The sequence below is a fragment of the Colletes latitarsis genome, chromosome 14 (assembly GCF_051014445.1).
Source record: "Colletes latitarsis isolate SP2378_abdomen chromosome 14, iyColLati1, whole genome shotgun sequence".
Lineage (NCBI taxonomy): Eukaryota > Metazoa > Arthropoda > Insecta > Hymenoptera > Colletidae > Colletes > Colletes latitarsis.
In genome coordinates, this window is record NC_135147.1 from 27,217,063 (window position 1) to 27,242,781 (window position 25,719).

Consider the following 25,719-nt stretch of genomic DNA (forward strand, 5'->3'; position numbering starts at 1 on the left):
CGGAAAGTAAAAATGCCTGGACAGTCGAGAATCTCGACTCGAGATTCCAAATCATATTCAAGAGCGAGAAGGCAAATGTGAGCCTTTCTCTCTCGACTCCCTCGAGACGATCTGAAATCTGAAGTGCATCCGCGCTCACTTCGGACAACTTCGGGGAATCGAGAAAGAGAGCATGTGTCAGTCTCTCTCTGTCGACTTTCTGAAATCCTTCGAGCTGATGTATAAGCGATCCGGCATAGCGTGCGAAAGTGGAATGAGGAGTTGCTGGTGCACCCAGTGCACAGTCTGGTAGCACTGTATGCAAAAAGAAACGACGAATAAATTTGTAAGATTTCAAGAATATAGGTGTATCAACCTTGGAGGGTTTTTGCATCGTACTGCACTGGCTCGTATCGGACACTGAACGCTGATTGGTTGCGCGAGCTCCCGAATAGAATGAGACATTAGAACGAGACGTCTGGCAATCGAATAAAACGGGAGGGAGGAGTGATTTCGCGCGTTGAACGGATTCTGAATAATTTCCAAGAGATTCGCAAATTCGTCGGCGTTGACGTCGAGCGATCGAGGATATAATCGAGCAAGCGAGACCGTCCCCGTTAAGGCCTGGCGAGATGTCCGTCATGGGAAAGGTAAGAATGAATTACTATACACAACATATATAATGACGTCGTTACTGGAGATCTCGGTTTTACTACTCTGGCCCCTCGTCACCGGTAGAACCTGTTTCTTGGACCGTTCAACTAGTATTCTCGTTGATCGGCGAACGATGTTTCCTTTATTTATCCTTGGAATTATTCCCTTTATTTACGATCTTTTTACCATTACCGTTCCTTTAATTCAACGGTACTATCGAATCGAGTTAATGCAACCAGCCTCGCGCGATCGACCGTACTTACACACCTTCGTCAACGTATCGTTCGAAGCCAGTAAACATCAAAGCGAATTGTCGAGTCGATCATTTATTATATCGTTTCTTTCGTTTACAGCCGGTACTCTACTCCTATTGGCGGAGCTCTTGCTCGTGGAGAGTACGAATCGGTGAGTGAGAAAATATATAAGTGTTCATTGATTTTGAGAATTGCTTACGATTACGTTCGCGAGACATTACTTTCTAACTTTATTTTTAAACAGCACTGAATTTGAAAGAAATCCCGTACGATATAAAACCGGTAAGCTTAATAAAAGGCGGAGGGGAACAACATTCCAACGAATTTCGTGAAATTAATCCAATGGAGCAGGTGCCAGCACTTCACATCGACAATCATACGTTAATAGAATCTGTGAGTATAATTCTATATGTTTATTTCTATTAATCAACTACAGTGTACGTAACTTTGTAAATACATTGGTTACAGTTGAATATCTTGCAATATTTGGAAGAAACCAGACCACATCGACCTTTAATGCCTGCAGATCCAGTGAAGAGAGCTAGAGTCAGAGAGATCTGCGAGGTAATTGCCAGCGGTATCCAACCCTTGCAGAATCTGGTTGTGTTAATCTATGTCGGCGAAGAACGTAAGAAAGAGTGGGCTCAACATTGGATCACTAGAGGTTTGACCGGTAAGCAGCTAACGAAAGTAAAGAAATAACTTGAAACAGGTAGCACAGAAACGATTAAAATGTTTATGTTTCCAGCCGTAGAAAAGTTACTATCGTCCAGCGCAGGGAAATATTGCGTGGGGGACGAAATCACATTAGCAGATTGTTGTTTGATACCACAAATATTTAACGCGAGAAGGTTTCTCGTCGATCTGAGACCCTTTCCAACAATCTTAAGGGTAGATCGTCACCTGGAGAATCATCCTGCCTTCACGGCCGCCCATCCAAATAATCAGCCCGATTGTCCTCCAGAGGCAACCAAGTAGCAAGCAAGACAGACCACCCTCTTCCTCTTCTAATTTATTAGAAATAGGAAGAGAGGCGGTCCGATATTTTCTAGTTCTATAGTGAGAAAAGGTGTGCGATTTTTATTCAAATTTACAACGCACAAAATTACACATGGTACAATAAAAATGGTTGCAGGAACTTTATTAAAGGAAAGATATATATCGTTAATTTTTCAACAGCCTTGCACATTTATCGAATCGATGAGATTATATAAAATGGTAATGAAATTTTTTTATAAATTATTCTTAATTTGTTCGTAACACGAATAGAACACCTTTTATCACTTGTGAACTATGGGTTTAGGTGCCGAGATGGTAAGCATCGTAGAGTAGATTATTCGACTCTATAATAATTTTTAGTTATACGTAAAGTAAAATTACGTGCTGCTCCGTCTGTTCCAAGATGAGACGAAACAACACCGTGCCATTCCCATACCTACACGGAGAATAGGAATGTTAGCATAGGTTTTATTTTGTTATATTTTTTCATTGATTTAGATGCATAATCAAAATTAACAAAAATTCGTCTTCGTACAGTACTTGTGTATTACTTTGTATAATGTACCGACCTATTAAAAATAGGTTCTGTTGTCTGAAATCAAAAGTTTACTTTTTATACTGACGATAATATAATTTGTCGATTATTTTTAGGTTACGTAGATTAAGAGAAAGTGTTGCTATTAAATAATATTAGATAAAAACTTTAAATCCTTTACCGAATACAATGTAGCAGGTCCAAACGTTGCAGAAAGCACACATACTAACTACGTACATTAAACAGGTAGATGATGAGACTTGTGTGACGAGGGAATGGAATCTGCTCAAACTCCATACAAAATACTGAGGAATGTAAAGTACAAATCAAATTTCTTTCCTAAAGCTTTTTATCCTGCGAGTACACTTTATTTTCTTCTATAAACTGTATCGATTCATAAGTAATCGTTAGAGATATTAGACGCAACGTAACTTTGGATTTCGCGTATCCGTTTTAGATTTAGAAAATCGAGAAGTGTGCTCGACGTTGATACGTACCGCAGATTTATATCGCGTACCTTAGCCGGAACACATTGACTACCCTGAAACCATTCCATAGCATATTCAGATTATAAGAGAAAAAGAAAAAAAGATGGAAGAGAATTATGGTTAATATACAATGTGTATATACATACATATGTTTTCCTGCTTCAATTTTGAGCACACTTAAATAATTTCCGCTGTATTTTTTGCAGATCATAATCTTATACAGGGTGTTCGGTCATGGGAAAAATTTTAATGGGAGATTCTAGGGGCCAAAATAAGACGAAAATGAAGAATACCAATTTGTCGATCGAGACTTCCTTAAAAAGTTATTAACGTTTAAAGTTACGTTTGTAGAACGGCAATCTTCGAACAGCTGCGTGCGCATAATAGTGGTTCTCATTCAGCATGAGAGACTACTTACTGACGTATCGACAGTCTTACAGTTTTGTGAATGAGAACCACTATCACGCGTACGCCGTTTTACAGACGGAACTTTAAACGTTAATAACTTTTTAACGAAGCCTCGATCGACAAATTGGTATTCTTCATTTTCGTCTTATTTTGGCCCCTAGAATCTCCCATTAAAATTTTTCTTATGGCCGAACACCCTGTATAGAGATACATTTTTATCGTATCGCCTATATCGTATAACTTATATATTTTCTAGATTTATACACAACTAGTACGTTTATTATGCGACAAAGATCACAGGCATCAGAATGAAACTGAACTACGGTATCCGGACATTGTCGGTGACCACCTATCTCTATCGACACAGCTTCTTTTGGCATTACTTTCCGCAAGAGTAAAGGCTAATATTCTGATTTGTACGAAGTCACACGATGAAAATTGAAACTTTCGAAAGTAGTTGTTCGTAGGCTTGTCTATTCGTTAGTTTTTTTTTTTTTTTACGAATTATTCGTTAAGATATTCCGTGTCACATAGGTAATAATGAAAGGGTACTTGTTTGCATGCTTACTCGAAACAAGACGATTAGAAATTATAATTTATACTATAATGAAGAAGAATGACAGAGATATACATTTCATACTTAGACGTGTGCAGTATACAAGCGAGTGATTAGATAATAATGTATATATAATTTTTATACAAGACGTTCGAATGTTGCATGTAAAAGCACAATCGATCCATGTTTAAAAAGGGTGTTCGTACTATTTCAACAAGAGTATCGTATGTCATACATATATGTATATGATAGGGTCTATCGACGAACGTAGGAAGGAATGCAAACAAGTATGACACCGTTTCGCCTATAATCGTAAAATAAAAGTTGTGACGATTCCAAGAACGAAAACTCGTCTCGTTTATTTTCAGTTCGTGTAACATTTGTTATTCCTTATAATCGAATCAGGCGAGAGAAATGGATAATTTTATGGGGAATTACGAACAATATTGTTCTAAATTCGATGCGAGGTAGCTTGCGTTGAGGAATCGCGAGATCGGCCAAACAAATGTACTTGCATCGACTGATGTAACTTTTGTATTTGACGCTCAATCGAGAAAATAAATTCTCCGTTTCTCTGCACAGTGCTGTTTTTTCTTCATTTTTTTTATCTCTGTTTTCGCGTTGTTGTTGCTCTCACGGAGAAACGACAACAAGCAGAGTTCCGTGGAAACTGCTTTTTTAGCAGAACGTAGGAGAAGCAGGCAAATACCTAATGCGACAGAAACCATTCGTTTAATAGCGTAACGTGGAATAATAAACCAAGGGCAATAAAGGACAGCCATTTTGAAACTTGACTCGTTGACGGTCCTAAATAATGTTCAGTTAGGTAGTGTTATACATATATCATTTGTGAAAGGATGCGTGAATAAAACGACTTGTAGTCGAAGCGAATGCGAGCATGTATAATAATAAGAATAAACGACAGTTAAAAAAAAGGACGTAAGAAAAGAAAGAAACCGATATGATACGCATAGATATTTTGTAAGGGAAAATTTAATTATGTACGTTCACTGCTTAACGAGGAATAATAAATTCTGTGTCATAGCGTATGTATATTAATTTGTAGATGCGAAACTTAAACGCTGTTAAGAACTGCGGGTAGATTTGTGAACGTGTACATTTCGCTGGAATAAAAGTACGTTTCGACCGTAGCTGTACAAGTTGTCGTGAGAATCGTAACCGATGTTCAGTGTAAGAAATGAAATTGTGTTAATTTTCAATTAGAATTAAAATCGGTGTAATTTTTTACCTTGATACCTCGAATCGCCCGTCCAAAAGCTTCGATTTACTCTGTCTCTATTACACCATCTACAACATGTACACATACGTATGTATATATTCGTTGTATCGTAGCGTCGATGCATCTCGGAAAGACAAAGTTAAATCGTAGTTTAGAAGAAGAAAAAAAAATTGATACGTCAAGGTAACTTCCGTGACCGTGAATCATAACTGGTAGTTTTACGTAATGGTAGTTCGCCTTCCTACGCGAGAAATAGAAGAGCGGGAACGATTGCTGAATTGCATTTGCAGCGAGAACGAAGGACTCGGGACAGCGTTAACTCTGTGACTTCAACGGGTTAATTTATTTCCCGTCGAGCATAGTAAGCGTTGAAAGATTTCGATTAGAAAATAATTATTAAAAAAAAACTCGTGAATCAGTATGGAAATAAAGAAAAAAAGTCAGCGTCAAGCCCGCCGAAAGGAGTTTACGGTTGTTTAACTTTGAACAAGAATTTAACAGAAAGACAACAGCGTTAATAAATTTTTATTTTTTTAAACTTTATCGACCGTGTTACTTTTTTCATTTTTGTTCCATGCCGTCTGTCTGAACTCGATATTCTTTTTTTTTTTCGTTTATCAATGTCTTTATTATAAATCAATCGTATAAAAAAAATACATTCCCTTATCCTAAACTGACTAGTTAGACCAGTATCTTTTTGTACGTTAGAATTTTTTTATAATAACGAAACGCATGAGAAAACCGTATTGTAGTGCGATATGGTAAAAATAAAGGGCACTGCCGGTGAGAATAGATTACAAAATGACGATGGCGAATAAATACTGATCGAATTGTAACGTATTATGTATCTAGATTCCTTTTTAAAAAATACTGCTGCATTTACGAGAGATTGATTACTCGTAACCGTTTAACTCTGCCTTGAACTAGAGACGAGCAATATTCTATTTATAAAGGCTTACGAACTAATTGAAATCGTCGTATCGTCGCATATACAGATGAATGAATAGGCTAAACCAGGGCTTGGTAAACTATGGTCCGCAGTTCGGATTCGATAGCTACGATTTTTAATTTCATTTCATAGTTAAGTTGTCTTTATAGACATTTAACTGCACAAGGAGCAAAACTTGGCACTGTGTCACCCATGAGAGAGTTCCATCGACAAACAAGTACCGACCTGTTAGTTTCTAGTTGCATTTACTTATGTACCACTATATGGATGTACAGGGTGTCTGACCAACCCTGGGAAAAATTTTAATGGGAGATTCCAGAGGCCAAAATAAGACAAAAATCAAGAATACCAATTTGTTGATGGAGGCTTCGTTAAATAGTTATTGACGTTCAAAGTTCCGCCAGTAATGAATTTTTTTCTTGAAAGTGGGTGGGATTTCGGGAGTATGTCTATTGACCAAAAATGATTATAATTGGCTTCTACAACCGAAAATAATTTTTCCAGAACGATTTGAAATTTTTTAATAACTTTTTAACGAAGCCTCAGTCAAGAAATTGATATTCTTGGTTTCGTCTTACTTTGGCCTCTAAAATCTACCATTAAAAATTTTCCCAGGGGTGGCCGAACACCCTGCATATGCGAAACAGACATCGTGGATGAAGTATGTATGAAAAGTTATATATTACAGGTCGGATTTCATTTTGGTTGATGGAGACCACCGAATTAACAATATATAAATGTACAATGTTACAGTTTGTCCCTTGGACTGGAAAGGGGACTTTTGAAAAAAGTTTAGCAAACCCTGGATTAAACCATCGAAAACGTTGAATTTTCGACGAGCTTTCTATCAAAATTTGGAAGATTCCACGTCGTCGACGAATACTCGTGGTCGTGCACGGTCTTGAAATTGCAACCTTCCCAATTTTGATAAAATTACAATTGCTTTGATGTCGCGTTATCATCAGAGAAAGTAAAGTTAACGGATGTTCAATAAGTTCACTTTTTCGTACCTCGAATCGCGGATACAGCTATAAACGTCGATGGCACAACGACGAGATAGATTTAGGGACGATTAGATGCTGCGCATCGTTGTCCTTGCGACGTAGCTACGGTTTTAATTTTTAAAGTCTTTCGGATTACCGGTACAGGCTATATTTATTTCCTACTTGTCGAACTTTCGAGTAAAAATCGTCCCCCAACCCACGCGCGGGCCAGCCAACCTGTTAATATAAAGAGGTACAATGCTAGTAATCGTATGAAATTTGATAATACTTCGGTGAATGAGAAATAGAAAGAATACGATGATCATACAGCGACACTGAAATGGATAAATGGATGGATGGATCGATGGACTAGCGTGGATGGACGTGTGTGTGGCCAGGTCATGAAATGAAGAACAACAGAATGCATTTAATGAGCGATTGTTTATTATGCTCTTATGGTCACTTGTCGTACAGGTAACGATGCTTCCTCATGAGTGAAAATAGTTAATATATATATATATATATTATGTTTCTCTAATATTCTTTTTATAATTATTTAACATTGAATGGAATAACTTTGATGATGAAAGAATTAACAATTCGATGGATGCAAATAAATGTGGTTAGAGTGTAAAGTAATTATTTTTAAGAGTAAAATTCAAATGCTTTGTGAACTAATGATATACATACATATAGGGTGTGTGTGTCTGTGTCTGTGCGTGCGCGCGCGCGTATGTGCGTGTGCGCCCGCGCGTGTGCTTCCTCTTTCTCTCCCTGTATGTATGTATGCATGTACGTACACATACAAACGGGATAAACGGACAGCAGGACATGTACACACACGCACGCGCACACAGGCACACAGGCACACACAGCCACAACCACGCAGGCAGACAGAGGCACACACGCGCGCGCACACACAAACACGATAGTATAGTGGTGCCCAAAGAGGTCGCGATAGGGTAAGGCGACCCTAAAACCTATAAACCTGGATTTTTTTCTTTTACAAGCAAACAATTAAATAAATTAAAAAAATAAAAACGTATCGTTTCGTGTTACCGATAAACAGATATAACTGTTCCATGTTTTTAGGCTTGCAAACCGCATGATGCATACTCGTTTGTCGTCGCGTTCATCGATATCGCGCGGACTCGTATTATTTTCGACTTCCAATTACACTTTCGACAGATACAATTCCGCGTGAAAGCGTCTACGTATCGTAAGAAATTGTTATCGCAAAATGAACGTTGTACCCCGTCGATCCGAACGAGAAATTCAACAAGAACGAGTCGATTCTTTCGCATTCCTGTCGAATTATCGGTTGGTTTTTCACCTTGTCGGTTGAAAGACCGGATCACAATCAACGAATCGCTGTCGCTTTCGTATTATACGTATATACAAATAACCGTCAGGAAGAGTTCGCTCGTTTCAATGAATTCACGTGCGATTCAAGTAGATGACAATCGAGAATGATCGTTCGCGGAGGTAGAATCGAACGTAGAACATTCTATAGAAAATATAACACATTTGTTGTTTTTTGGGGGGCTAAATTATAATTACAACGCAACGTGTTTTGTGACAGAAAAAACCCCCACAGAGACCGAGCTTCGTCCGTAAGATTCTCTGCTATTTAATTATCGTGCATAAATTTTTGTCTCGAGCGATGCAAAACTACGCGACATTTCCGTTTCTTTCTCCGGTTCTTTTCTTTCTTTTTTTTTTTCATTTTTCTTTCTTTTGCTAAAACGAACGTAACACGCACGATAGATTCTGTTCGATCCATTTCACGGATAAATCGGCGACACAAGTATATCCACAAACATGTGCATGTATCCCGTATATGTATACTTTGTCCTAAATTATCGCATTAAACGATTCTCGAATAATTAACAGTCCCAAGAATAATTTCTTGTTCATCGAGAAAGTTTTTTTTAATTGCCTCTAAGTATGTGTATGTATAATGATATAACGCGCGTGCACACACTCACGCACACACGCGCGCGCGCGCTTCGAAAGAACATTCTACTTGTCGCTCGACTTGGCGATTAATTAATTACAAAGTCTCGATTAAATCTAAAGTTCTTTGATAAATCACTATTTATTCTTTAAGGTAAATCCCTTCTCCCCCTCTGTGTGCGAGCGTGCGCGCACGCGCGCATATATGGTGTGTGTGTGTGTGTCGTGGCGTCGGAGTCGCGCGCGCGCGCGCGCACGTTAAAAAATACAATTTTGCTCGCTGCTCTTTGTGTGCCGTTTTCTTTCTCCGTTACGTATATCCTGGCGGAAAGAAGAGAGAAAAACGAAGCGTAGACAGATAACCGATGATCGACCGTGTAAACGCATACATATCGATTACTTGCTAACATCAAATAGTCTGTAAACGAGGAATTTGTCTAACGTGTCGTAAACGATTGTACTCAATTCCTTCTCTTTTTCCATTAACAATTTGACAAAAGCCCTTCGGTGACGGAACTTTTTAAGTAACTTGTAAGTCTCGGGGAGAGATAAATCATCGTCGACTTATAATCGGATCAAGATCATCTGGCTGCTCAAAATTATCGGGGCGGAGGACGAAGGTCGGAGGGCACAGTACACGTCATATACATTGTAACCTCGATACTTGCACGCAAACTTGATCGACGAACAGCGACAAGTGAAACTGTAAATGGAAATATTCAGAGAGAAGTAGTAGCATTTTTGAACAGGTAGTAAACGCGATAGAGCAAAGTAGATTAGAAGCAATGATAATATGTATATTGCACAATTGGAGGGGGGCTTATTGTTATTGGTTTGTTTACCGTGTTCCTGCAACTATCGAGGTTCTATTGTATCGTTCCGAGTACCTCCGCCCCGCCTTCTCAATCTGGATTAGGTTTTCGTTCCGTACTATCGCTAGTATTTTAGAGAGAAAAAGAGGAAACCTGCATGGATGCCGTTCTCTGTCTCTCTAACAGACAGCCAAAGTTTCTGGCGTTGCGTGTAAAGGGTAGAAATTTGTGCTTGGCGCAATTTGACCACGAGCGACCACTTGATTTCGTTCCGATTATAGTTTTCTTTGAGGCTTAACGCGTTCGTCTGTCCGCACCTGGAACCGTGAACACAACTTGAACGTCCAGAGAAACGGTAATATCTTCATATCAATAAATATTTTACCTTCTATACTATATTTTATGTATCACTGTTCGTTCCTGCGACGTAGCCTACGTGTATTCTTTAAATCTTTCGAATCATCGCGTACTCGCCGGACACTTGAACCAAAACAGTCTCGAGAATCCAGATGCATGCATGGCGGTGGACCACGATAAAGTTTAATCAGTGGCATCTGATCGTTAACGAATCTTTACAAGGAGCGATTCGATTATTGATCCCCCAGCATACAGCAGTCCGATTTCTCGTCGTTTTTGCTTCACGCTGGTCCAAGGAACGCGACGACGTGAAATAGCATTTACTCGCGAGAAATGAATAACATGAAAAAAAATATTGCAGCTAGACGATAACCAGTACTGGTACGAACCAAGACGAAAATCTCAGTCATCGAGGGTTTGGCGGTTTTGTAATGTTTTACGATGCGCACACGGTCGTCATCTTCCTCTTATCGTTATCACTTTATAGCCAAAGGAATGTAAGGTACAATACTTGATCGTCTATTCCACAATAACGAACGAATCTCCCTCTATATACGGTATATTTTTTTTTCTGTTTTTCGCAGCCAGCTGCTTTCAAAATTCGAGATATTCGTAAGAAGATAATGCTAATTTATTTTCTTTATTTACTTAACGTAACCGGGCATCGGTAAATGTTTGATGCGGTCCTTAATCAAGGTAAAGCACAACACGCGGCACTGCGTTTCGCGTTTAAATTTCCTATAATATGCTTCATTTTTTTTTTTTATTCGTTTCTGTCCATTTGCGTATAATAGGCATGCAACATTTTGCGTTATACAACTGTCGAGTCGTTTAATGAATACGAATGTGCATAATTTTATTATTCTTTTTCATTTTTTTGTCGCTTCACGACTCAGCGATTTATTATTCTACTTATACTCAACAAGGTACTTAATAGATTTTCTTTTTCTTTTTTTTTTCATCATTCCTCGTCATCCTCCTTTTTCATTAAATCCTCGAGCTATTATATATGCTACTTCTATAGGAAACAACATAACAATCTCTTTCGAATTCCTAATTATTATTCTTCATATTTCTTTTTTTTTTTTATGTGCACACGCATACTCTCACCCCCAGCCCCAGCCCCAACCCCAGGCCCTCTTTCTCTAACACACCCACACACACACGTCGAATTTCTTTTATACATATGCTTACCCAAAATAATATACAGTGTGTATTAACAGTCTAACTCTAAAAGTCTCACTTCCAATAAAATAACGTTACAATACACCTTTATACAACCCTCTTAATTACTCCTAACGAATGTTTTCTAGTTGTGTTTATATATATGTTCTCTCTTGTTACATTTCCTCTGTTTTCATTTTTTTATTGTTAGAATTCTTTTTTGTCGGATAAATTCTCTCGGTTACTCGCTCGTTTCCCGTCTCTTGAGATATTATATTTTAAGTAAAAAGCTTTCGGACATTCGACGGTGTTCCTTCCGTCGCGCATAGATTTAACAATGTCGGATACCGATACGCGCTACTACTTTACACTAATTTCGTTCACGTTATTCTTATACCGCGAACAAGCATTACGGAGCCGAGTTTCCAAACGCGGTATCACGATGCTTTTATCGATGAACACACTTTATGCACTAGAATCGAGCAAAGTCAGAAATATGTATTCCCATCGTGCACGTCCAATGGATAGTTTTTCATTTTCGATCGGACTTATCGCCCATGTGGTTCTTTCCTTAAAACAAAAACAAAGAATCTTTTTTTTTCTTTAATTCACGCATATCTTCTATAATAGAGGAGATCTTTGCTCCCTCCGCATGCACGCACGCACGCACACACACACACACTCTTTTGTCAGGGTATGGCAATGGAGATTTAGACAGAGTGCTTCACGAAACGCGGCAAAAACGTCAGAGATTAGTTGATAAAACAATAAAGAACTATCGCGTAAACATTCGACCTGTTCAACTTTCGTTTTCGAGGATAGAATTAAACAGCGTGACGGAGTGTAACTTTTTCGAATTTTCGGGAATGAAATAAAAATTTATATCGATAATACGCAGTTCATAGCAGTTATAGTACGCCAAATGGTTTAGTTTAGCTCCCGAGGCGAATGTATCGAACAACGATCGCGTTGCAAAGCCGACAAACAAGACGAGCAGCGTTTACGTAAACTTTCTTTATCATTTTTGCGCGGCGATTAGTAATCATAGTCGCAACAATAACGCCTACATTTTATGAAAGACCCTGTATCATGAAATCCGGAGAATCGAAAACGAACGAGACGTATGTCCTCTACGATGAAAACAGAAAAAGTGTTTTTTTTTTTTTTTTGAGAACCAATCGATGTGATTTTCGTCTGTGTGTGCGTTTTTTTTTTTTATTTATCATTACTTTTTTCCCCTTTTTTTCTTGCAAATATAGATTCGGCAAAACGCGACACAACTGTATACAAAATGGTAACGCACAGTGGATTAAAAAAAGTTCTGCGTACAATATACGCATATGTACATGTATGTATAATGTATAACGTCTAAATGGAAATATCCGGTGAACGAGTTTAGCATTTAAGACTTAATTTAGATTTTCTCGACAAGCTTTTCCTGCACTTTCTTTCTCTATGTATAACAATTAGGTTCTGCTCTATTGTCCATTCAATGCAATGCGATTGATTTTATTTTTACCGTTATTTTCCCTTCTTTTTATTCTTTGGCGACACCATCTATCGCATATATCTCTTAATATATTAATACTCCTTAACGCATAACGTTACATTTTTTACATAAATGTTTCATTATTTTTCTTTCCTATTTTCTCGACTATTGTAAATTTCCATCTAGTTTTATTATAGCGAAACAATGCTAAAAGTGGCAGTAAAAAGAATCGTCCGAGAATATGTATAACAATTCTTAGAGCGTTCAAATGCAACGTTTCTTCGGTAACGATGGTTCGTTCGTTCGTTCGGTGCAGCTTCGAAAAAAGAAAGCGTCTGATAATAATCTCTCTCGGTCGATCGTTTAAAGAATATTCCTTACTGCGAGATTTCATTAGCCAAGAACCAATCGAACTTTCATCAAAGAAAACAAAGCTCCCTTTTTTCTCGACTAGCTGGAAGAACAATATGAAAATCGAACCGCATTGCTCGTCCTTAGCAAGAAACTGTTGCATTTTTTACAAAAAGTTTCTCCTCGCAAGTTTCGCAAATAAAAAAAATTCGAGAATGTAAGGCTTGCGATCGAACAGCTCTTTGTCTCATTATCGTGGTAATTGTTATTATGTACGGTAACTCGCGCTTCTATGCACCAATATCGTTTCCACGTCCGTGCATCGACGTTTTTCAGATTGTTTCGTCAAAGGCCTGAGCTCGATACGCACAAAATATTAATCGCGATGGAGCGACGAACAACGAGCAAGACTCGACCGACACTGGTAAACTTTATCGCGTGCAAGATCGAGCGTCATCCGTCAATTAACATTTTTACTATGCTTATAAATTTGATTTACGCGGGATAAATGATACGTGGAAACGCAACTTTCTACATTACTTTTAATTAGACTTAAAATTTAAAGGTACTCAGATACGAGAGAACAGTAGGAGTCGTACAGTACTCGGATTGAATTTCACCAAGATATAAGAAACGTAAAAATGTTAATGATCGGCGAAAGATGCGATTCCATCTTGCGCGCGATAAAGATTGTTCTCGTCTGGGGGATGGCTGGCTGGCTGTGTTCGTTCCGTCAATGATTGGTGGCATACAAGCAGGAGGTACTGTAGTCTTATTAACTTAAATTCTTCTGCAACTGTGAAACAATTCTTTGTACACTGGCGGCAACCTAAATAATCAATATACAAGGTGGTGAATGTTTTATATAATACTTTCGTAACGATTCAATATATATGCATGTATGCTCGTACGTACCTACGCACGTATGTATATATGTAATGAGAAATAAAACGTATTTTGACTTTATTCAAAACAACCTGCTTTATATCGCAGAATATACACATCTTTAACAACACGTTCTACCGTTAAAACGTCAACAAGTGTGGCTGATGGGATATCAATATGGCACTAAAATGATTGCGTGAAGTGTGTGAACGTCGTGCGTAAAAGTTATTTCTTCTTTTTTTTCCCCCGTCTCTCTCTCTCTCTCTCTCTCTCTTCTGGTATTATCGATATAATATATGTGTATATCTACCATCGGACCCTTATTATTTTCCTTCGAATCCGATCATCGGTTATTCTTCCGTTTTCCCCCTTTTTATTTTGCTCTATACAGGTAACTGGATTCTATGCAAGTGGAGTGATGGATAATGGTACATGAATTATACGATGTAGCCTAGCACACACAGCCAAGTAACGTATGCACGCAAGCCACCACCCGCGTGGCAATGCGTGCGTCAAAACTCAATTATAGTTACTGCATTAATAATAGTCGTATTAGAATCGAGGCAAGTCAATGCAATTCCTACAGTTTTTTCTTCTTTTCTTCCTGGTCACTACAACACTACGTTATTTCCACGTGCGTGAGTATAATTTACTTTTACTCGTTCCGTAAATATTTCGATCGATTAATTGGTTTAAAATGTTTAACCTGTAATGACAACTTTTTTTTTTTATAAGAGATTTAAGACACTATCTACACATCTATATATCTATTAATGGTGTACAGTTAATCGACGGCGCGACACCGAGCCGCGAGATTTCCACGCGTTAAGAGTCAGCCAATTAAATCTACCTCGAACTGTACAAAAATGAAATCGTCGCATAAAATAAACATCTTTCTAAATATATGTTTGCCGACCGCCGACTCAATTGGCCTAACAGTGCTGTATCCCCTCGTTAAACAACTCGTAGGTAACATTCACTGACCAATCAATACTGTTTTTCGCCACTTTAAGCAGAGGTACTTGTGTGTATCGTTTTTCTCGATCGAAAGACAGAAATCGTTAAACGCGTCGGAGATGTACGATATGTCTAACTAAACGGAAAGCATAGAACTTTCAAAAGTTTCGAAGAATCGAATAAAATTACCAGGATAAGAGTTACTTTCCAGATTGATCATTGCGTTACAATTACCATTTAACGGTTCAACGATAAGCTTGTCTGATGCATCATTTTGCTATTCGACCAACGTTTAACATCTTTCTTTTTATGATATTGACGATACTCGTAAATTACTAACATTGTACAGATGTATAAATTGCTAAAGGAAATACTTATGTTAGACTGGCTGATCGCTATGGTTTGCGTATGTGTTTCTATTTTTTTTTTTCTTTTTCTCGCTCTTTTCTTACCAACGATGCAAGGAGATTTTACGTTCCGAGCAATAAACGGATATTGCAAGATCGTCCATCGACGTATCTCGACAGAAAATTTAAACTTTGCGCGTTCAACGCTAACCGCTGTTACATTACGCAGAAAGATCATCCATTCAATGTTTTCTCCTTGCCGGTCAATTTTCTTTCGCATGCCATCGAGTTACTTTTCCTGCGGAAATGAATTCTACAATTTTACACGTGAAATTTTTCATATACTGACAGCCGATCAACATACATCCCCTCGACTCCATCACAGCTAGTCTTACACATAATCTGTTCTACTAAGGAATGTATTTACTGAAAAAACCGTAACCTAATCTAACTACCTCGTGCTACCTACAAGTTGTTTGGCATAGAGATATTACTTGTAAGACGTCGCGTTTCAATCGACGCGCACGAATAATTTTCTATTCGTGGAGCGAAATCGATCGAATAAACGTAATAGCTTCGAAAGAGCAAACAAGTGAAACGATAAGAAACGTGTTACGAGGCTAAAATTTAATCGTTCCGCTTCCCAATAATAGGATCGATGTTATTTCCGATAAGCACAAAGTTCAGAAAAGAATTTTTTTTTTTTCTCTCAAAGTCAACTGCTTTAATCTACTCCATGATATACGAATTTAGTACAGTATTAGAATTCAGGTATAATTTTTGGTAAGCTTGATCTAGTCAAATTATTCGGAACACAACTGTTTACCGACAGTTAGTGAACTGTAAACAGGAGTTGTAAAGTAGAAATCGACGAAAGATTACGAAAGGATTAGATTTGAAAATACCCAACGACAACTCTAATGCGATGATGCGAGCGATTAGTGACAAATTACTGTTATGTAATTGATGTAGAGAAATATTATGCTGCCGTTAGTGTTAATAGCGTAACGGTCATTAAATTAAATGGTTTTTATAAATTAAATTAATGCTATGTATGCGACATTTAGAACATGTTCTATTAAAATTTTAGAATAGATCTATCTACAGCAACGTAATAATAGTTTGCATCTTTATCGTAACTGTGACTTTTCAATGCATTTAGGTAACACAGTGAAGTTTAATTCATAATAGTTTACATAGAATTTATGGATAAACTTAAAACCATGTTTTACGTTCGCGGACGCAAAAATATTTTGTCAACAATGTTTATAATATCATTCCATTCTATATATGTATGTATATACATATATATATATATATATACGTATATATACATACACACACATATATGTCTATATACACGCACGCACCCACACACCCACACACATATGTTTGTGTATATATAAATACATACATATGTATATATACACACACACATATATATATATATATATATTATTATTTATTTCTTTTTTTCTTTTTAGATATATGAATTCTCTTTTTGTAATAACCTAATTGAAACTTGTCGTGCGCGCGTATCTCTGCACACGCGCGCGTGCGCGCGTTAAGTTCGCTCCCCCTTTTCACTGTCCCGCCGCGCGTGCGCGTGCGTGTGTGCGCACGTGTGTATAATATATTATTATTACTCATATATACGATATTTATAAATATACAAGTTACTTTTTTTTTTTTCTTTTTAAAGAGCGGTGAGCCAGCGCCTCCAGCTACGAATTGTACTCGTGTACACTTATATATTTCATTTGACGCTATAGCTAATGTTTTTCGGTAAATTTAACTATACCCATTATTGATTATCGCCTATCCCTTATACCACTCCTTCCTAATACCCTCCCTTCCCACCCTCCCTACCCCTCCCCCTTCCCGGACCTCCCCTCCCTTGCCCTCACCCCCCCTTCCCCACGTCCCCGAAAAAACAATGATTTGAAATTGTCTGTTGTTAATAGATCGTGTGTATTTTCCTTTCACCTTGCAATAGAGCATAAGCTGTACCAATATTCATTAGTAATTATCAACACAGACAAGATTACTAGCTAAAATCCATTCTCTATCTAACTTGATTTGATTCAATGTCAAAGTGCAACGGTTAAAGATTTGGTTGTCTTAAATAGAATCTTATATAAAGCAGTATCATACAGAACCCAAGGATGTATGACACGACTGCTGATCATAATAGACTCTATATGCAAGAATAAACACGCGTAATAAAATAATCTCAATTTTCATGCTACGCCTAAGGTACTTAATCATTGCATGGAAAAGAAATGTTTACTAAAGGAAAGAGTATCCCTTTCCCTATATTTAATTTATAATATCGATATATTAATAAAATTGTCGTAAAAGTTTTTGGAAACAAACAAAAATAAACGTGTTATCGGGATGAAAGATATTTTACGATTAAACTATTGAAAACGCATTTATACAAATATAAACATTTTAACGTGATAATAAAAATTGTATTCGTGCAACTATAACTTAAAGGAATGACGAAAACAAGGTTTTATATGTCACAGCTTTTGTTTTAACAAGCGTCAACAAATGTAAAAATCTATTAATCTGAATTGTATTCAACTGATGTACCTTGAAACTGAAAATAATTAGACAATAGTTTTCACGTACGAAGTGTATATACAATATCATGCGATAACTTTATCGAAATCATTACTCGAGCCTTCGCTAAACGAATCGAGTAATTTTTTATCCTAATTCCATAGCATAATAAATTCTCCATTCCTAAGGCGTATGTAAAGAAAGAATGAGACTCGATGCTAATATATATCTGTTTACACTAATCTAAGCATGATAATATATAGTTGGATCAAGTTTTTTGAGAAATAAAAGCTTCGAGATTGAGAATAAAACTTGGCAATAAAGTGTTTATGTTACTCGTATAACTGGACCAGCCAGCATCGTACATATATAAATATATATTTTTATACTTAGAATATCTTTTCCTTTGTATGTATATTCATCTTCCAGCCAAGTTATTTCTGCTTTATATACGTAAGATCTTTGGTTTTGCCAAGGTGTTATTCTGTACTTAAGAAGCTTGTTAAAATAGTATGTTACGCAAGAGTAACGTCGCTTAAACAGCCTAATCATTTCATAGTTCAAGGAGCAGTTCAATACAATAATTCATGAAATTTTTTTTTTTTGTAAAAACGAATCTCAGTTCAATTACAGGATACTAAACAAACTACGAATTCGTCAGATCGAAGTCATTCAATTACGAGTTCTGTATGACGTTGTAACTAAGCGCGTATCGTGTCAGTAGTTGAATTATGCTTCTATAAATTAAAAAAGAAAAAAAAAAAAAAAGAAAATGGAAAAATAATATTTTTACAAAACGAAACAATTACCCATGTAAACATCTCTGTCTCGATCTTTCAAGAATAATATTATGGCTGAATTGTGCCATTTCGTTTCTAATGGAACAATAGGTTTTATCATGCCATCTTTCAATATGCTATACCATACAACTAGATATATTATGTGACTCTGATGTGGTACGTGTGTTATTCGTGATAAAGCCCCGTAACGTGGTGTATCACAGAACAATTGTAGTAGTTATCATATAACATGTAATATTTATATATCATAATAATCTTAAAAGATAGATAAATGTTGACGAGCCATGATGGATGCATGAACAGTGATGTGAGAATGCAAGCGCTATAGTGATGTAGCGATAGATGACAACGGGTGGTAGGTGGTGGTGATAGTGGTGGATAAGTGTTTAAAAAAGGGAGAAGAGAGCTACCGCGCCATCATCTCAAGATGCGAAGAGGTGAATAACGGAGCTCAATAATGGGGATGAACAAAAGTGCTGTACTTGAAATCAATGGATCATATTGGCGAGGGCATTCTGACGTGCTCGTTTTGCTTCCTCTTCGCTGATCCTCTGCTCAATTAAATATTGAGCAGTGCTGATCGCATTAGGATAACCCGTGATAGTCACTATGCGGTTCCTGGTACCAGGAGCGAACATGCCCTTCTTAGAGATTTGTATGTTGGCGCCACTTAAGTGCTGAATCTCAATGAGGGCACGACCACCGGGTCCCAGAATAGCTCCCACTATAACCTCTGCAATTTCTATGTCTACTTTCTTGGTCTCCTTGTTGTTGGCGTCTACCTGTGTAGGACTCTTACTTACAAGTGATAACTGGTTAGTGCCCAGGCCAAACGAATTGTTGTTTAGATGAATAGCACTGGCGGCTGTGTTGTTTTGTCTGAACGGATCAAAAGGCTCGTATCTGTCAAGTGTATTGCGTGGCGTAGGAGAAGTAGATCCAAGAGCAGGTACTGTTCCAATTGGCCCAAACACACCGCCATTATTGTTCGAACCGTTCGCAGTTGTCGTACTATCCATAGGATTTCCAAGATAACTCATGCTTGAGGGCATCCCGATTCCCATTCCAAGGATGTTATACTTAGCGAGAGTTGCAATAGCAGATAAAATTTCAGTAGCAGCAGGTTCCGAGAAACCGGACGTTCGTAAATTTAACTTTATATGTTCTAATAATTGCGTTGTCACGGGTGTTGTACCCGCTGTTATTGCAGCTCCTAAGTTCAAATTTAAACTGAGTCCGGCACCGTTCAACAGACTTACTGTAAACATAAATTACCGGCACTCAGATTATTTAATTCACTTGGTTTCTCGCTTTCTCCTTAGACACCGTTCAATAAAAATTATTATCTTACCTGTGTTAATGCCAGCTGTAGAAGTATACGTGGGAGTACTTGTTGGAGCTTGAGCGTACGGGCTGCCTGTAGGATTGTAATTAGCTACAGGACCACTTACGTCAGCGTAACTAACATTAGGGCATGTACCACTTTGTGGGTCATCTGCTACTTTTGCTAATATCATCATTAATGCATTACGATTATTCTCTTTCTCTCCGATTACCGTTATACACCTTTCTTGCAAAGATACATCCTTTGCTTTTTGACTTATTTGAACATACGAGCCAGATTCTTCTTTAATTTGTTTAATATAATTACCAGCTTTACCTATTATCATTCCTGCAGTGCTATTAGGCACCAAAATTTTTACCTGAAATAAGGAATCAATTATACCATACGGAAAAAAAATATTTTCTGCTTTTTAATTAATGACACGAATATTCGCGTGTGTTGTTAGGATAATATAATCGTTAAGAGGGAAATGCTTGTTAACTAAATCATTGTTAACGATAATAAGTCCATGCAATGATAAAGATTTTTATCAATGTGCTCTCATTACGATGTACGAAATGTATAAACAAAAAAATGAAGAAATAGACTAGGTTTGTACCTGCTTGTCTCTCTCTGCTGTAGTTTTTCCAGATTCAAAGTCAACGGTTGTCTTTAACATGAGATCTGGTTTCTCACGTATTTTGTCCATAATAAAATCCATAACTGCCATTATGGCTTCCAAACTACCCGTTATTAAACATACCCTTTCTGTGGTTCCTGTAAAACATAAACGATTTTATACAGCTATTATAACTACTTTCCACAGTAAGGTAATCTTCTATACCGATAAACGCCTTACGTCTCAATTTCTATTACAAATGTACCTGGGTAGAAGTCATGAGATTTAGACATTTTGACTCTGGCTCCTGTATCTTTTTGTAATTGGGCAATCGTATCTCCACCTTTTCCAATAATAGCTCCCGCAGCCACACCAGGAACCAATACTTTGAGGTGATATGTTCCATCTCCTCCTACAAAATTATCAAATTTACACAGCAATTACTAAATTGATTTTATCGAGAAAAAGATTGGCAAAGATTCGTGCAAATTACTAAAAACAATCGTCCGATATTAATTTGCACAAATAATAAAATACAAAGTGCATTTATACAGAACTGTTCTGAACAATAGACATTCAATTCTATTATGCAAACGTGAAATAAATATAGAGAGAAATAAAATAGAATGGAGAGTTGTTTCAAAGATATTATAGTTAATCATGACTATAAGGAAACAATGACTAACATACAACAGAAATGTAGGTTGCATTTAATTATTTAATATTTCGATCTAATAGAAACGTCGATGTTAAATACATTGTACATAAATTAATGCTGTTAAAAGTTTAAATAGAGCAGACTACTTTAACTGAACTTCAACATTAAAGGGCAGTTCTTATACGAATTTACTATAGTTTTTATCAAACGACACGTTAACTCCGACTCGTGACTGTTCAAAGGTGGTTCTGAATCGGTGGTACACAGAATCACGCGTAGCACGAGTCGCGGGCACAACGGGCTGACAAGAGTGAAAACGCGAACGCGAATTTGGACGAATTGTCGAATAATCGGCGAACGAAGGATAAGGTGATCGAGACGCAAAACAACACAAAGTTTCTTCTGCGCCGAGAGCAAACAGCTGTTTGACAGATGGAAGCCCTGTGCGCTCGCTCGCTTCGCGTCGACCTTGACCCGCAACCTCGGCAGCGGAACGGTGTACCTGTCTGCCTGACAACTCACCGATACGCCACATCCTAATAACCGCCACTCGAAAATGGGTAACAGAGAGGCGCGTTCCTTAGTATGGTGTTTTTGCGACAACGATGGCACTGCACTATAGCAGAAATGCGGCAGAGAAAAGTACACGATACGCGTAAGGATAAAACGCGGTGTACAGCCACTTCCGATGTTCCTGTCGCGATGTTAGCGAACCGATGAAACGACAGGGACAAAGTTGCAGAGTCACCGAGCACGATCGACAGCCACCACCGCGGCACCGATTCTCCATTAACGATGTTCACAGAAACACGACCGCCCACGCAAAAATAACGACGACGACGACGACGACGATGACCACGATGACAGCGAACAACGACGAGGAAGACGAAGAGGAGAAGGAGGACGATGTTGACGATAACAGTGACAAAGAGAATGGCAGAGGGTCGGAGAGGGGAAGAGAGACAGAGAGAAAAAGACGACGACAATGACGTTGTGACAACCGAAACGAACGTCAACGTAAAAAACGGAAAAGAAACCGTTACAGGTGCCGCGTACGAGTTCGCGGTTTTCAAATATCGGGGCTGACTAGATAGTAAAACGATCGACGAAAAAGAGGAGACACAGGAGACAGAGGAAAAGAGATGGAGACGTGGCACGAGAGGATGCGCGAACCGCTGTGCGGTGCACCGTGTTCGCGTTCGCCAGGCGTTCGAGAAGTGGGAAACGAAAGGGAACAGCCTAACGAGCGAAAGAGCGAGTGAGCAAGCGATCGCTGTGTCAACAGCAGCACCACCAGCGAGACAAGACAAGATTGTCAGAGGCAAGCGAGAGAGTAAAGAGCGTGACGAAGTCGGTGAAACTGTGTACTTTATCGGATGTATATACGTGCATATTTAAAAGGGAAGGATGGAGGGGGGAAGGGGGGCATTGACAAAGGTACCATAGGGAAATATCATTCACAAATAATGGAGAAAAATCATTGACAATACGTGATCAAAATACCTGATCCGTAATGTGACCTCTTCGTCGCGCCATTTTCCGTGTCGCAATCAAGTGGCCGCTTCCTGGAGTCTGCAATCTCCGGGGAGGGACACGTCTCCATTCCTGAATCGGCGGCCATCTTGGCTCGTTCGTCACGCACACACAAGAGTGAAACGGGGGGAGAGGAAAAGAGAGATAGAGAGAGAAAAAGAAAGAGAGAGAGAAAGATATATATATATATATATAATGTGTGTGTATTCGTGTACGCGCGCGTGTAGTGGCGCGCGCGTATATATATATATATATTTATATATATGTATGGATGTATGTATGATATGCGCGCGTATGTGCGTATATAATGTATGTATATGTATATATATGTATTTATTTATATATATATATATACTTCATTGACACAGAGAGAGAAAGACGATGGCTGCGACCGGGAACAAATGTCGCCCAAAGAAGTAAAAGCAAGCAGAGAATACACACCACTCAGAAATCGGACGAACGAACGAACGTACGCACGCACGACCACGATAGCTGATTTCAGGCAAAAAGGAAGGGAGACCGACCACGGACGTACGTACGAACGTACGGACGACAAACAGCGGACACTCTCTCGCGGGGTGCCGCGGCTCACTGGCGACTGCTCGCGGCTCCCTTGCCAACCAGCTGGTTGATACTCGATGGTGTGTGCCTCGGCCCTCGCGTTCCTCTCTCGCCCTCGGTCACCATCTCCTTTCAATCGGTTCTGATCGTCAAATCATCTCTCTTGCTCTTTCCCACCAGCCCTCGCGGTCTCCGTACACCAGGGGCGTAACGTTAGACCTGCACTAAGGGCGTTTTACCTTGGAGTTTTGATGCATCGATTCACATATATTTTTCATACATATTCGAACAAAATATTGAACGGGAAAATTTGTTTTCTACGCAAAACTCATTTATTAATCGTCTTCGTCCTCGGTCCAAGAAAATTTCTACTTATTAATATAATTCGCTTCTACGATCGAGAATTCGATGTTATATATTATATAATTTATTAGTATTGCTTTGCTGCTTTCGTAACTCACCTAACCGATTTAACAGATATGTATGTATTTCGCGACAAATGGTTCAAAGTCTCGTTTCGTGTAACAAATTTCATGAATAATCCGTCTTAAATCGAAGTAAAATCAATAAATCATTTTATTGAATGATTTCACCATTAAGTGTTATATACATATAATTACGGTTGTAATTTATAGTAGTATGCCGCTCGTAAGTGATGATTACGTGTTATAGAAAGGTTAACTTGAATTTTCTAGTTTATTACACTATTGAATAATATTCATACATAAGAGAAAACTGTCTACGCTGTAAAAACTATTTTCCCCGCCAAGGCCGTTAATCTCGTTGTCGTTGGTGCGCACTGCGGTATGACATCATAGTTCATGTGCAAACGAATGTAAAATGCCTTTGATTTTTTAGCGACGATCTGAAATGTACGTTTATAGACGATCGTAGACGTTTATCGGACGTAATGTTTAGATCGTAGAATATTTATCGCCACATGTTGCTACGTTTTTCATCAACTTTACTTCAACACATCGTTATTCACTACTTTACATAGATAGATAATTGTCGAGCATCGTAATAATGTTCCTTTCCTAAATACTCTATTAGAATATCTTGGAAGATAAAATTCTATCGTTCAAAGTATCCACTAACTGTAAATTAGGAGGTATTATTATTCGTTATCTTTGAACAGTCCAAGGGGAAACGGTCGTGTTTCTTCGAAAGTGTTCATGTACACTCGTTCTATATGAATATTTTTAACGAGTATTTTTAAAAGTTTTCTCTGGGAAAAGAATGGGTTTGAAATGAATCACGCGGTTAAATTTATGTCTTTTCAGGCAAAAATAGTCAAGTACGAAATTTAAACGTATCATAGTGATTTACAGAGGTTAATAGATATTGAACCATTTATCATTTTTACAAGATTTCGAATCCACATACATAGATACACGTAAACGAGGAAGATTAGTCCATTGCATCACAATAAAAAATGTCCTTCTTACAAGAAGCAGAAGCAATGCAGTCATCGGAAAACTCGTGTGTGGATGTGTTGTTTACTAATACCGATTTCGCGCACATATGACTAGTTGATATTATATGTGTATGCCACGAGTTATTCGACCAGATCGTACTGCATACTTCCAAAATATACATATACCATACTTTGTCTTTTTAACTGTGACAGATTCACTATCGAGAACAATGAAATTCAAAGTTGCAACTATGTTAGATGATACGTAACATGTACAAAAATTTATTTCGTATTACAAATAGTTGTACAAATAAGTAAGCAAGGTACAAAGCTGTAAGTGCACCGAAAACGGTTCAGTCGACGGTCGCGTGTCGCAATGCTGTTACTTGTTAGATGTGAATGCATTTCGTCGGCTACCGACAACAGCGACAATTCGTGAATTACGTGGGCTCTTCCCTCTCGAAAGGTTGCCTTTAAGCCACGAGGTGGCTCCTGAGTACTATTAAACGTTCACCAGATAATACGAACCACGTTCGGACATGTGCGCGTACGACATCTCCCGAGAATCTTCGTCTCACCTGTACGGATTAATTTGTCCATTCCGTGTCACTTCCCGTTCAGACCTTCGTATTTGTTCGAACTGAAGGCGCGAACGCATCGACTGTCGCCCGCATGGACAAAGTGTCACACAGTTGCCATTCCGTGCCCGTTTGTGTAAGTGTACATGCATACATACACATACGCTGTCATGAATTTTTCGAGCAATGGGAGTCACCAGCTCAGTAGCGTTGCTCGGTATATAATCACCACACGACCTCGCGTCGATTGCACTTCTCTCCCGTATGACGCGCACCGTGCTTCGATACCGATTATATT

At 38.2% G+C, this 25,719-nt stretch overlaps 2 protein-coding genes across 14 annotated transcripts; one reads left to right on the plus strand and one right to left on the minus strand.

Annotated features, from left to right (window-relative positions):
• The first annotated feature begins 229 nt into the window (after positions 1-229).
• Positions 230-2,040, plus strand: LOC143349916 (putative maleylacetoacetate isomerase 2). Its single transcript, XM_076781571.1, has 5 exons — positions 230-629; positions 987-1,038; positions 1,132-1,280; positions 1,356-1,560; positions 1,636-2,040. The coding sequence occupies exons 1-5, from the start codon at positions 612-614 to the stop codon at positions 1,863-1,865; spliced, it is 654 nt and encodes a 217-aa protein (XP_076637686.1). The 5' UTR covers positions 230-611; the 3' UTR covers positions 1,866-2,040.
• Positions 2,041-2,594: 554 nt separating this feature from the next.
• Pasilla (RNA-binding protein Nova-1-like protein passilla) lies at positions 2,595-25,719 on the minus strand. Of its 13 annotated transcripts, XR_013081029.1 has the most exons (10): positions 23,307-23,590; positions 22,836-22,953; positions 20,940-21,086; positions 20,675-20,832; positions 20,083-20,434; positions 19,535-19,989; positions 7,073-7,282; positions 5,123-5,181; positions 2,919-2,962; positions 2,639-2,726 (listed from the first exon to the last, which is right to left on the minus strand). XR_013081029.1 is itself a non-coding variant. In XM_076781539.1 (8 exons), exons 2-8 carry the CDS (start codon positions 22,951-22,953, stop codon positions 2,708-2,710), a joined length of 1,293 nt encoding a protein of 430 aa, XP_076637654.1. In that variant the 5' UTR covers positions 23,307-23,591; the 3' UTR covers positions 2,595-2,707. The 13 variants fall into 13 exon arrangements, 11 of the variants coding, with proteins under 11 accessions (XP_076637654.1, XP_076637651.1, XP_076637656.1 ...); XM_076781539.1 differs by lacking the exons at positions 5,123-5,181; positions 7,073-7,282 and having other exon boundaries at positions 2,595-2,726; positions 23,307-23,591; XR_013081028.1 differs by lacking the exons at positions 2,639-2,726; positions 2,919-2,962 and having other exon boundaries at positions 3,787-5,181.